Genomic DNA, 13,362 nt, shown 5'->3' on the forward strand with positions numbered 1-13,362 from the left:
TATATGTGTATATATAGAGGTATTTCAGACATGCAAACCTCCTTAGCCTGATTTTTTTTACACCAAGACATGACAGCTATTGTGCACCAAGATGTTGCAGACAAAGCTCAACTAGAGCAGCTTCAGTGGATGTTTTTCTGTCACTGGAGGGCTGAATAAATATAGTGACACTTAAGAAGACTGCAAGTTATAAAGTGTTAAATGAGCACTACATAAGTCACATGAAAAGCAGTAGTGTTAAATATCACCAGGTTACATTAATAACTGCAGTCTTGCCTCTAAACAACTTCTTTACCAACTATCCATGGGGGCAGACAGGGGTTTTGTAGTGATATAAAGTGGAGTCCTGCATATCAGATCAAACAGGTAGATGGTGATCAGAAATATAACACTTTGGGGTCAGAATATTAAGTGGGGGGGATAATGTGGGGTTCTTTTGCAAAACTGTCCTAAATAGAGGACATAAAGGCTAACTTACAGCATGCCAATTACTTTCTCCACACTGGCTCGAACATGCTCTCCAAATTCAATCGCCTCCTTCTCCGCGAACGGCTGCGCATCACTGAGGAGATGCCTTTGCAGACACACCCACCGCTCACTGTCCTGCTCCTCACCTGGCAAACACTGCCATCTTGTGGTGCCTCTCAGGAACAGCATCTCCACTGCAGTTGTGGGACTGAGGCAGCAGCAGCCAAACCGGAGCCAAACTAATGATGAAAGTCAAGATTACACAGAAATTACCATCTATACTCTGTTATTCATTACGCTGCTTAAAGACAAGAGTAAGATCATCAAACGAACCTTGTTAAACAGCTCCTGGATGAATGATCAAAGAGGAGCACTCGTTCAAGCTTGTTGCTGCATTCTGAGATGTGCAAAAGGGTAGTAATTGGCGTTGCATCAACACAGTAATCCAATTTCCAAAGAACAGCAGAATATCCATTTCGGAACACATTGTTTGACACAAACGTGGTTTTTGAGACTAAGATCATATAGCATTTAGACCATAACACTTGAAACATCAAAGCTTCCTTTGACTCATTCACTCGTACACACATACAGCATTATGCGTGTAGTTACGTCTCTGAGGTCTGATACTTGTGCATAAATCCTGGAAACAAAATTCTGTCAAATCAAGATCAATAAAGCACCCACTGTCAAATATATAACATATTAACAGGAGGCAGAGCATTCACAACATCTTTCATCCCAACACCCACAACGTCTTTTGGGTCAAAGTCCCCACCCAGTGTGGTCTGGTCTTTTATTAAGCATCTAAATCAGTTCACTTTCAGTAAGAAAACAGCGTTTTAAAAGTCACAGAAATGTGTCCTGCAGAAAGAGCAGGCCCCCGCCTTAATTAATCAACAACACAGACACTATCATGACTGACTCGTGGTGAAAACAATACAATGGCAGATTGTGTAACACAGTCGAACTGTATGCACAGTGGCAGGTGCATGTAGAGAAATCACAAATTACTAGTCTATTTCAGTCTCAATTAAAATGAATTCCAATTCATTCTGAAAAGAAAAGTGGGGAACTGAGCAGAAGCAGAGATCAATCTGACCACATTTTCTCTTGCATTTTATAATTTTCAAGTTTTACCTGGCTTCATATTAGAGAAGACGTCTTTCGCTTTCTTGTAAATGCAAACCTTCGTCTTCCACATAAAGCAATCTTTATCATGCACAAAGAGAAATCTCTCCCTGCTACAGCATTTCCATAGATGCCTTACTGCTAAAAATATTTTAACAATAAGATTCAAGCTAAATACAATGTATTCTCAGGCAAAATTATATGCCTAAGGGCAGGCAACATGCTACGATTATTCATTGCTGCTGGAGTTATTTGGCAAAATGGACAGGACCATCTTTTATCATGTCTTGGAAAAGGAAAAAATATTCATTTAGGATTTTGTGCGACAGCCAATCATTTGCTAAAAAGCTTCATGTGTTCCCCGTGCTCCCCTTTGGTTCTATAGTCTGTTTATTTTGGCATTTTTCTATTATGCTTGGGAAACACTGCATGTATATAAAAACCTCACTATTATCACTCATTAGAAGATTAAGGTGAAAGCACTGCTGTCTTCCTGCATTTCTTCCCCAATGATAAAGCACCTTTTTGGACACTAACAGTAGCAGTTCGTTGTGCATCAAGCGCAGACAGGCTAACCTCTACTTAGCCTGGTTAGATAAGGCAGCAAAAGCTGGGCACGGCAGCACAGGGAGTAACACGATCATCATCAGCTTCCAATTGCCTCTGGACTGTTGCGATGAACTGACTTCAAAGTGAAGAGGTCAGACAGTGAGAATGGCAGAGATATGGAAAGTTTCCTTTGAGTCTTCAGGGTAAAAAGTATGATGATGAGGGCTTCGTCAAGTTCAAACTGCAGTGGTTCTGCATCTGGCCTCAGAGGTTTGGTCTTGATGGATGGAGCATCAGGTTGACAAACAAATAATAAATCACCCAACTAGCTGTTGGTCATTTCAGTCTGGCAACGGCTCTGTAGATAGCAAAACCCAGAACTGCAACCACAGCCGAGCCCAATGCCACTCTCAGCCAGAATGATGTGTTGCTCATGTCTGAACCATTCAAGTGTCTGCAGATGGGAGGGGGAAAAAAATCACAAAAGGTTAGCAACAATACATAATAAAGATACTACATTTGAAGAGCTATATTATGCATAATTACAGGTTTATAATGATATTCTTAGGGTATACTACAATGTTTATATACCTAAATGTTCAAAAACATGTGTTTCTCTCATTTTGTACATTGTTGCAGCACTTCTTCTCACCCTGTCTGAAACGTTCCATTTTAGCTCCTGGTTCTTTAAGGTCCCCGTCACTAAAAAGCTCAGTCAGCTCTCATTGGCCAACTTGCTCGACAAAAGTAAGTCAATGCTGGTTACGTAATGTAACCCCAGATCTTTGAGAATAGGGATGTAGCACTAGAAGAAGCAGCTGTAGCCAAGACTTACTGTTAAACTTAAAGCAGAAAAGCTGGGGCTTCAAATCATATGTTTCAACCAGGTAGGGAGCAGTGTAGGAAGGAATTAGCTCCACTGGTGCGGACTTTGGTCTTTCTAAGTTTGTTGACCATTTACATGCACAAAGCATGGTTCTAAAGGAAAGGGAAAGCTTAAGAAGCATAATCTTGTCTCTTTAACAATACAAGCGTCTATATTTTTTTACTTTTCTACACCACCTTGATTATAAACAGTACACCAGGGCACACTGAGAAGACAATCACATCTGATTTGTAACATTTTTATCCTTCTTAAAATTCATCTAGATGTCAGTGAGTGAGTAGCAGTAGTTTGTGTAACTCAAACGTACGGGTACATTGCTGCCCAGCCAAGCCTGGTGTAGATGTTCTTGCTGGTGGAGTCGAGTAACAGGCTGGAGAAGGGCAGTGGTGGAGGCAGTCTGTGTTTATAACAGAACTCTGCTGGAGTCATCCCATGAAACTGCTTGACTTCAGAAAGGTCCACCTTGGAGGCAACCAGCACACATGGGATGTTGCTCTCCATGTAGTGTTGCTGAATAAAAAATGGGATAAAGAGTTTAGTCAAGACAGAAGTCATTGTATTTTCTAACAGGGGCCCTGAAATTCTGAAAAAGAATTGTAATACATGACTGTGATGTTGCTAGACACCCATTGCAGTTAGCAGTTTTTAAGTGCTCGACAGTAAGGAAATTATATCACAAGTTGTGTTTAAATGGCGCTTTTGATTCAACTAGTAATCAGAACAAAACCATAGCAATTAAATATTCCTTCTGCAAACACCATGATAACAACTGAGACCCAATTCAGGAATATTTTTGAAAAGGTAGTTTATGTTCTTTATAATTCTTGTGACAGATAACAAAATGGACATGCATGCAGTTCTCATGACTTTTTTTGGGCCCTTTTTGCCTTTATTATATAGAACAGTGGAGAGAGAGACAGAAAATGTGGGTAGAAGAGTGGAGGAGCCCCTGTTTACGGGTTGTCCGCTCAGACAAATGCCCCGTCCTGATTACTTTAAAAATTTTCACCAATGTCCCTCTTCATCTCAATAACTACCCTGAAACATTTATAGCCTTTATCCAAGTGGTGTATCTTTCCAATGGTAAATCTTTGTCATGAGATCTCTTTACCAGGTGATTCTGAATCATGGCAGGAGCTGGAGGCAGCCTGTCATCTCCTGTTTATTAAATAACAAATAGTATTTACAGATTGAAGTTTTGCTTTGCTTGATTACAAATCAATAAAGCAACAATGAAGATGGAAGCAGGTTAACATATCTCTCTCTTGCTATTCTATTTATTATTACGGATTAGCTAACCCTGGCAATTTTCAGCTCTCCATAATCTGCTTTTTGTAATTACATATATGGACAGTAGAGACTGCTAAAGACTAGAGAGAGAATTAACACACTATCAACTAGGCTGATTGTGTGCAACCACAAGCACAAAAGACAGTTAAGGAGATAGAAACTGATCTCAATAATACAAGTGAAAACGACAATAAATTAACACTTAATCACTTAAAAGCTTCCTTTACATTTTTGTGACTGACCTTGTATATGCTGGCACAATAGTCAAAGGAATGCGGGTCACTGGTGTCATACATGAGACAAGCTACATCACAGAACGCATCTGACGCCTTCAGGAACTCTGTCTCCACATCTACTTCATTGAGCTGCAGAGGAAGGATAAGAGTGGTGCTCAAACTTTAGCCAGGGTCAGATGGCAAAGGGTCAGCATTAGGATAAGCATGGGAGCTACTTACAATAAGGTACTTCTCCTGGTTGCTGACTTGGACAGTATTTATGACGTATGGGGAGAAGGCACTGGTGGAATTTCCCTTATTCTATGAAAACCAAAGAAAGGAGAAAAAACAGCCACATCTCAGCAGTAGCAATATAATTAATGATGGAGACCAATATATCATGCCTTAATAATGCAATATATGACATTTTAAACTCCAGATCAATTGTTGGTTCCATACCGCAATGTTGCGGCCCACAAAGGCCTGGAGAAAGGCGGTCTTGCCCGTCCCTCTCGGTCCGATCACCTTGCAGAGAAACACAGTCCGCTGTGTCTGGCGCTTTTCCAGGTCTACCTGTTTCTCCCGTGTCACTGTAAAGCACACAGATAGAGAATGCAAACACAACATGCAAACTCATCTAAAAACTAGCATGTTCTTAATTTTCCAGGCAGCATTCATAGCTCTGAGGTTGAAAGCCAACATCTGCATTAGAAAGGAGTCAACAGAGGATATAATTCTTGCACAAGCTTAGACAGATGAAGCTGCCACATGAGTTCGAGTTCTTATATATGGCAAGAAGAGTCATTTCTCTAGTGTTTCATCGCTGTTTCATTCATTTCATTCACCACACAGAACATAACAGGTTACAGATCAGCTTGTAGAAAACATCACGTATGCTGACCAGTTTATCTTTGAGGAATTGTAACAGTTCCATCTAAGATCTCATCAACAAAATGTAATGTGCAACAATAGGAATGATAATAAACAATATGAAGATTCAGACTGTAAAAAATGTATGTCCCTCTTAACAGGTCTGCTTAGTTTCTCAGATAATTACTAACCCCACTCTTGGTTTTAAAATGTATTACAACATATATGATAGGGATGTACAAAGTGGCTGCTTAATTTAATTCAATACATTTACGCTGTGCTGAACAAGTAAAATTAATGCATATATTGATGAACTCAAACCTTAGGTAAAGTGACCTCTAGTGGCAGTCAACGTGCTACCACAATGTACAACAACCACAGTCTGTTTAGAACATTCCTATTAAGTTTGTGGTTAGAGGAAACAACACTCATAACCGTAAGAAAATTTGACTAAAATTATTGGAAAGATAAAAGAAGGAGACAGAAATTCTTGAATTCTAAACACTAACCATACACAAACTGTAACATTTGTCCTGGACGTAGTCGTACAGTAGATGTTGTTATCCAAATCCAGAGGGTTTATCCTCTGTAAAGTAGCCATTTGAGGATATGTGTGACCATCAAGAACCACTTTGAATAGTCACTCTTGACTCGACTAATTCTAAATCTAAACTGTAATTTGTCAGCTAAAACTGTTCTGTAGGGAATCACCAAAGTCTTCTGACTTAGTCCTCCACAAGCATTATTTCAACTCAGAATCAAAATATGTGACTGACAACCGAACTGACAGGTGATCAGAGAAACCCACTGACACCAGCCTTACCTGAATGATACATTAGCATGGCTAAACATAAAGCACAATAGCAATTAACATCAATACTACTTAATTAAAGGTTGATTCATCACTGAATACAGGTTAAACCAACAACCATTTACCTTGTAAAAAAAAAACCAAAAAAAAGACCTAAATCAGTCTTTTCCTGGTCTCTCTGACACCTATGGGTCAGTTCAACTAAAAGGGTGCTTGCAGAGAGAGACAGTGCTCCATTAACAGCAGTGAGACATAGTACAGCACACTTTCAATCTTGTTCACACATTCTTGACAACTGTTCTTTAAACTGGCAACAGTATGTCTGCAGACACCCTTCTACTGACTTTCATCTCCTCATGCAAGCTCAATTATGAATCACTGATTTAATGTGCAATTATGACAAAAGTGCATTAAATATCGTCATGCATACCTAAATGGATTGACAGAAATACAATTTAAAAACTCACTACTCAATGTGAACTATCTATTTACATCTTATGCAGCAAATGCATATGTATGTTAATCTATCAGGTTACAGCGGGCAAGATTAAGGCTGGTAATCCTCCTATAGTGCTTAACTATGAGAATCGGATAAAAGAAAGATCCATGTCTCCCATATTCCATAGCGATAACGTCTTAACCTTTGTAATATTCACAGTATGTCATGTGTCAAGATTGCCTAGAACTGGCAATGTCAATCACACACCTGTGACTGCAGCAGTCTGTGACTCCTGTTCAGTGAGGAGAGGGAAGCCTAGGTATCCTAGATGCTCCAGGCAACGGTGGATGTCAAGGTATGCAGAAAGCCTACATGTGAAAGGCATACATGTGAGCTTTGAACAGTGCAGACTAGAAACTGCCTTTAAGTGCAATAATGTGTAATCCTACAGCATGCTTACCCATGCAAAAAACACAGCAACCATTTAATAAGATACTTACATCCACTGGCAGAGGTAGCCATGATTAGAGATGTAGCCCTCGTCTGTGGTTGGGACAGTCATGTACACTTCTGCGCCCCATGGCATGTAAGGACATACGCAGAATAAGTTCCTGAGTTCTGCCGGTGACAGAGCAGAGTCCTTATCCTAAGAGGGGAAATGAACCACTTCTTTAAAACATGGAAATCTTGTACTATTTAACAATGAGATTGACATTGACAACCAGATACATTGTGACTCAAGCAGCAAAGATTGCTACTCACTTCATCATATTTGTCAAACAACCGCTGGAGGAACTGGTGACCTAAATGATTGAGCTCTGTGGTGCAGCCTACAGGAACTCGTAATCTGACAACAGAAAAACAACAATTAGATATTTACATAATTGAGCATTCCCAACTAATGTGTGCAAACAAACAACACAAACACAGTGAAATGGAAACAGGACAAATACAGCATGACTGAGACAGATAATTATGCACAATACAGGGATCTTTCCTGTCATCTGTTTCATTATAACCCACTGAAATACTAGTTACAAGCGATGTAAAATTGTACAAATGGACAGACACTACACATACTCAGGGTAAAGATAATCATCAGTCAGCTCAAGGTTGTCATCGTAACCAAACTTCCTGAGGATTGTCCATGTGGTTTCATGCCGGCCCCTCTGGATAAATAATGTATTAAGGAACAAGAAACCTGCAAAAGAGGAGATGTGATACTTGGCCATTAGTTGAATGTGACCCTTTAACAACAAGGTTTCAAGTTACGTGTTCTCATTCATGACTGTTTTTTACCATTTAGCGTGAGGCCATTGTCCTGTACCCCTTCGCTGGTGTTCTTCCAAACTACAGTCTTCACATCTTCTAAGGCTTGAGGCGCCAAAGGATTCCCGAAACAAGATTTCTACATAAAAAGAAGGATTTTTTTTCTTTTTTTTATAGCTGGCAAAATATTTTGTCTGACCAATACCTGAGAAAACATGCTAATTGGCACCTGAAAGCTATTGAGTTCAGCATCACTTAGAATGCGGTCATTGTCCTGGTCGGATATGTAGAATATTCTGCTGAGTGCTCGAACACATAATGGTTTAAGCTGGAGGAAAAAAATGGAAATTGAATGTTGGTTATTAATTTGTTTGTGAGCACTTGTGTAAACAATTGGATGAATCCACAATCCATAAGTGGCATCTAGCTGACCTGTTTGTCCTCAGGGTCATAAAGTGGAGCAGTCGGGTGGAGAACTGCCTTCTGTGCATAGTAGAACAGCTCTGAAATGTTTTTAAGGTTCTTTGCAGAACACTTGGAAAAAAAAAACACAGCATAAAGAATATTTCAGATAAAACTATCAATGCAATCTAAAGGTCAGGTAATGTGTGTAAATATTTGTGTAAAACCAGGCAACCACATGTGATTCAATGGTGAAGTTAGCTGGTATGTACAGACTGGAGTAATTAGCACACTGGATAAGTCTCTGAAAGAGTTAAGCTTTACCTCAACACACGTCTCGATCTCAGAGAACTGGTTCATGATGGGAAGAATGGTTTCCATTGAACTCCCACTGCGGAGATCAGACTTGTTTCCCACAAGAATGATTGGAACCCTGATATAACAAACAGAGACAGGGTATCACTCAGTACAACACTACCACGATTCCACAGTGCAAGATAAAATTATGGGATTCAAATACTGTGTCATGCAAGGCACTCATTCTACACATTTGGGGCATTAAGCTGATGCTCTTGAATGCTTCTCAGGTCTAGTAAGTGAAATGGTAAAAGTCTCTGGTCTCTAGATTACAAAGTTTGTCACCACTACATGCAAACACTGAGAAGCAGTCCAAAGTTTAACAGACAAGCTAAGCTCAGGCAACACACACCCATAAACGACTAATACATACACTCTGATGAAAGATCTCTGAGTCAAAATCCATCAATTATTCATGTAATAATTTATGATTATTAATCTTAAAACCAAAGTTCCTTGGAAACTCCTAGGACCGCTGACCAATAAGGACTTCAATTAATAGGAAATGTTACGCTCATTATTTCTTCATCTTTAGCTGGTACATACTTGTTCCCTTTCTCTGCATCTCCATTGACAAGAGGTATCCATTTGGTTTTGATCTGAAAAACGGAGGATGGGACACAATTATATTCTGAAAGCATTAAGTACATGTAATATGCAGTATTTGGAATGCTTGCAGAGTATTAGAGAATATTGGCCAAAGAAGCAGGGTACTACCTTGTCTATCGTGTCCTCATTGGTGACATCATACACTACACACACCACATTAGCCTGTGTGGGTTGGAAAAAGGAAACTTACTTTATACAAAAAAAGACAGACATTCAATCTTTTCCCATTTAAATCCCTGACTTTCAATATACATATATATTTCATCATTTCATAGTAAATGCACAAAAAAAATTGACCTGAACAAAAGTAGGATAGTAAAACTGATTGATCGAGTAATAATATATATTTAAAAAGCATGCAGTATTCAGGTGCAAATTACAACGGGCAAGAAACTCTATGTACAAAAATACCTGGAGCCAGAGGAAGGAAAGGGATCAGGCTCAGGATGTTGTTGCTTTGGGTATTAGGGTTACAAAGCTTAAATCGACATCGGTTCTCCAAGTATATCAGACTCAGGGAGACTGCTGGATGGACCAGAAATATGCTTTTTGTCTCAGGAAAATTGTGGAAGCATTTTTACAGGCAAATTCTGCCTTGATTGCATTTGTTTGTATTGTTTCATAAAGTCCACAAGTAGCGCTACTGGCGGAAAGTATGTTTGGTGTGTTCATTTGTGCTGTGTGGTGTATTTACCTTGATGATCTCATCTCTGAGAACTTCATCACTCTGCTCTTTCTCTGTTGGGGTTAAAGACAAACATGGAGAAATGTCAAAGTCATGTCATTCAAACCCACACGCCCGCACCTGCAAGAAGCACTGAGATCAACCAAACATGTAAACATAATGAGGGTGCTACATGTTTGCCTTCACGCCATGTTACCTGAGTAGTCCACTATGTGCGTGGGCACCTTCTCTGGAGTCACGTCAGCAGGGATGGTGATCTCTTCAGCTCTAGGTGGAACCTGTTAAAAGATTTTACACCACAAGCTGTATAAACTTTGGGTCACTTAATCAAACTCCAACAGTCTGTAACACAAGGGCAGATTATTTAATTATTTAATCACACAGGAAACATGGTGTTAAGTGCCTGTTCTGACGCCACAAGAAACCTCAAGTGACAACATGATTGATCAGAATAAAAGAGTACAAGGCAGAGTAGTCCTGAGTTGATTTAATTGTGTAGAAACAGTACAAACACGTGTCAAAAGCATATCAAACACGACAATTAAATTGAATCTTTCTCGTTCTTCCACACAAAAAGGCAGTTTTGTTAATCGATTTCGCAATTTCAATCAATGCAATCAGCAAAGCACAAAGCCTGCAATTTAAGATACAAGTATGGCGAATAAATGATGACACTAATGATAAAATTTATTTATTTAGACGAGATTGAAACTTTCAGGGGGTGTTTATGCTTGTCCATTGACCAGTGTATACTATGCGGTTAAAGCATGCATGCTGTGGTCCACCTGACATAAGCCCAGTCTCATTATTTAACAGCCACACCTTGTGCATTTTGCAACAGTTCTGACCCAGGGTGTAAACTGTTGTGACAACGGTTTTACAAGTCATGTTGTCATACAGTTACACATTTGTTAGTGTGTCATGTGACAATACTTCATCACATTTAAATCTATTACATGGTTAATACAGAACTGAGGCTTAACTTTTAGAAAACTGTATCACAAATCAACTCGTAATCTGTCAGAAAAATAACAATGGTATAATTTCATAAATTGTTTAGTCCTAGTTCAAAGTCCTATCAAACAACACAAGATTTAATGATATATCATAATAGTTTTATTACTATGACTATGACTTGTAACTGGGACACTAATGTCTCTAAATTAGACATTGGTCTGCCTTGTCCTGTACCATCACATGCTGGCAAATACTGTAGTATAATATTCTGTGAGAAGTATATGTGTGTGAAGTACTTAATGTTGAATATTGTAACAACCACCAATGCTCTGATTGTACTGAAAGTGTGTGAAGGAAAAGAAGGTCTAGAAACTGTGTAAGGATGACTGAAGGGTTGATAAGAGATCACAAGGTAAAATCTGTAACCTTGACACTGTCTAGGAGATGAAATGTGGAGTGCTCAAGACATAATGGTGTATACTTACGGTACTATCACTTTTAAAATATATTTGAATCATAATAATACATATAAGTATATTACGCATGAAATATGTCACAAAATAATAAGGGTAAGATGGGAAGCAAAAAGTTGAACATGTCTGGGCATACTCTGTGAAACACGACCTGTCTACTGTAAAATGTAACCTAAAAATGAAATATGATATCTTGGTGACGAGATCTGACCAATGGATTTAGAAAAGTATAATGATGTCAAAACTGTCACTCCTATCATATGCCCTATGGATGTGGAATAATGTTCAACTCTCACAGTATGAAAGACACAACTCAGTATCTTCAGTTTTTTTCTTGGGGTGTTAATCACTGTTAAGAACTATTCCTGGGTTTTCTATTGACAATAAATCCTGCTATCCTCGAATGCTGACTCTTGGTGATTTTTTGAAGACCCTTAATGTTTGAACACGATCAAGTCTTAAGACTCTGGCCCTTGATTTGGGACTTCATCAATACATAAGGCTACTAAGGAATTTGTGATTACTGTAGCATAACTGCACCACTACTTGGCTGACAGAGTGCAAGGTAGGGAACAAGAAGAAGATGTTTAGTGACTTGGAGTCAACAAAAGGCACGTCTAAGCAGCTTAAACAAAGCAGGAGTGAGTATCTGTGCTCACACTTACCTGTTCAGGGAACTCCTCACCAACCAGAGACATGATGAGTGATGTCTTCCCCACCTTGGCTGTTGGAGGAGAAAATATAAAGATGAGAGACAGGGATTTAAGTTTCCAATCGGGCTAACACCACCTGTAAAAGCAGCTACATATGCTATCAAATTTGCTAACGTGCTATTCTTTACGTCATCATTTGCAAATGTTCTGATATAGACTGAGGTGCTCCTTGTTTATATGGAAATAAGCCAGCACTGTTCTATTCCAATTGCACAGTATGCAGCATAAACATTTAGTTGGACGCAAATTGTTTCACTCTCAAGAAAGCGCAGCCACATGAAAGTTTATTCTAACACATCATTTTTAGCATCTTAACGGTTTTAACGCTAATAAGCTAATGAGGCAACTGCAAGACTGCAGCTAATTCCGGGCAAGCTAACATACCGATGCTTTGCAACTTAGGGATACATTTAAAACAACAATAAACGACAGCCTAAATACATCTGTGTATTCTATACTGTGAATTTCTGAGGGTAATTGGTTAGTTAGTCGATTATAACTAAAAGTACTACCGTTAGAGCAACAATCCAAGGGAAGTTAAAAACTAGCGTAATTAACCGTTACAACTTTACAGCAAAAACACTGTGAGCTAACATGGCGGAATTTGACATTTGGACAGCTGCCACTTCACATGAAACACCTCGTTTCATTTCATGGGGCAAAACTACTCCAGAGACTTTAATTTCCACTTTTAAGCGGGTATCGCCACTAGGAGTAACCGAAGTAAATTCAGCTCCAAGTTAGTTAGCGGCTGCAGCTAATGTTTGCTAGCTGTTTAGCTTGTGGCCAGCTGTCAGTTTGAAAGACTTACGTTCCCCCAATAAAAGTATCCTGACGTCTTGTTTCATGTTTCCTCTCTCTTCGAACAACAGCTGGACGAGCCGCAGTACTACAGCGACATTTATCTTTCATTTGAATGTCAAATTTCTAGCTAAAACCAAACGTGTGCCTCCTCACAGCGGTATGCACCCAAGGTGAAACCATACCGTTCCGGTTCACGGCGGCGCTGCAGAAACACGCCCCCTGCTGGAGCAGCTGAGTTTACAGCAGCTGCTCTGGATTTCACCTGTAAATGGTACAAACACATAACCTGTACGCGGAGTGGAGTGAAAATATTTTATTATGTAATATAATTTCTTTAAATTTCCTCTACAGCAGAACGCCAGTATACCTCCGAAATACACATATACATATTTCTGTAAATATTCTTTTTTTTTCTGCCTCTGCATAAAATGATC

At 39.2% G+C, this 13,362-nt stretch overlaps 1 protein-coding gene across 1 annotated transcript; it reads right to left on the reverse strand.

Moving 5' to 3' along the window:
- Positions 1-1,233: 1,233 nt before the first annotated feature.
- On the reverse strand, positions 1,234-13,122 carry rhot2 (ras homolog family member T2). The gene is made up of 19 exons (XM_023287721.3): positions 12,936-13,122; positions 12,077-12,135; positions 10,178-10,259; positions 9,991-10,034; positions 9,405-9,458; positions 9,234-9,286; positions 8,655-8,763; positions 8,361-8,462; positions 8,158-8,256; positions 7,959-8,067; positions 7,740-7,860; positions 7,422-7,506; positions 7,160-7,305; positions 6,927-7,027; positions 4,999-5,129; positions 4,780-4,860; positions 4,567-4,689; positions 3,342-3,544; positions 1,234-2,602 (listed from the first exon to the last, which is right to left on the reverse strand). The coding sequence occupies exons 1-19, from the start codon at positions 12,970-12,972 to the stop codon at positions 2,485-2,487; spliced, it is 1,857 nt and encodes a 618-aa protein (XP_023143489.1). The 5' UTR covers positions 12,973-13,122; the 3' UTR covers positions 1,234-2,484.
- Positions 13,123-13,362: the final 240 nt, after the last annotated feature.

Source organism: Amphiprion ocellaris, chromosome 18 (genome assembly GCF_022539595.1).
Source record: "Amphiprion ocellaris isolate individual 3 ecotype Okinawa chromosome 18, ASM2253959v1, whole genome shotgun sequence".
Taxonomy (NCBI): Eukaryota; Metazoa; Chordata; class Actinopteri; family Pomacentridae; genus Amphiprion; species Amphiprion ocellaris.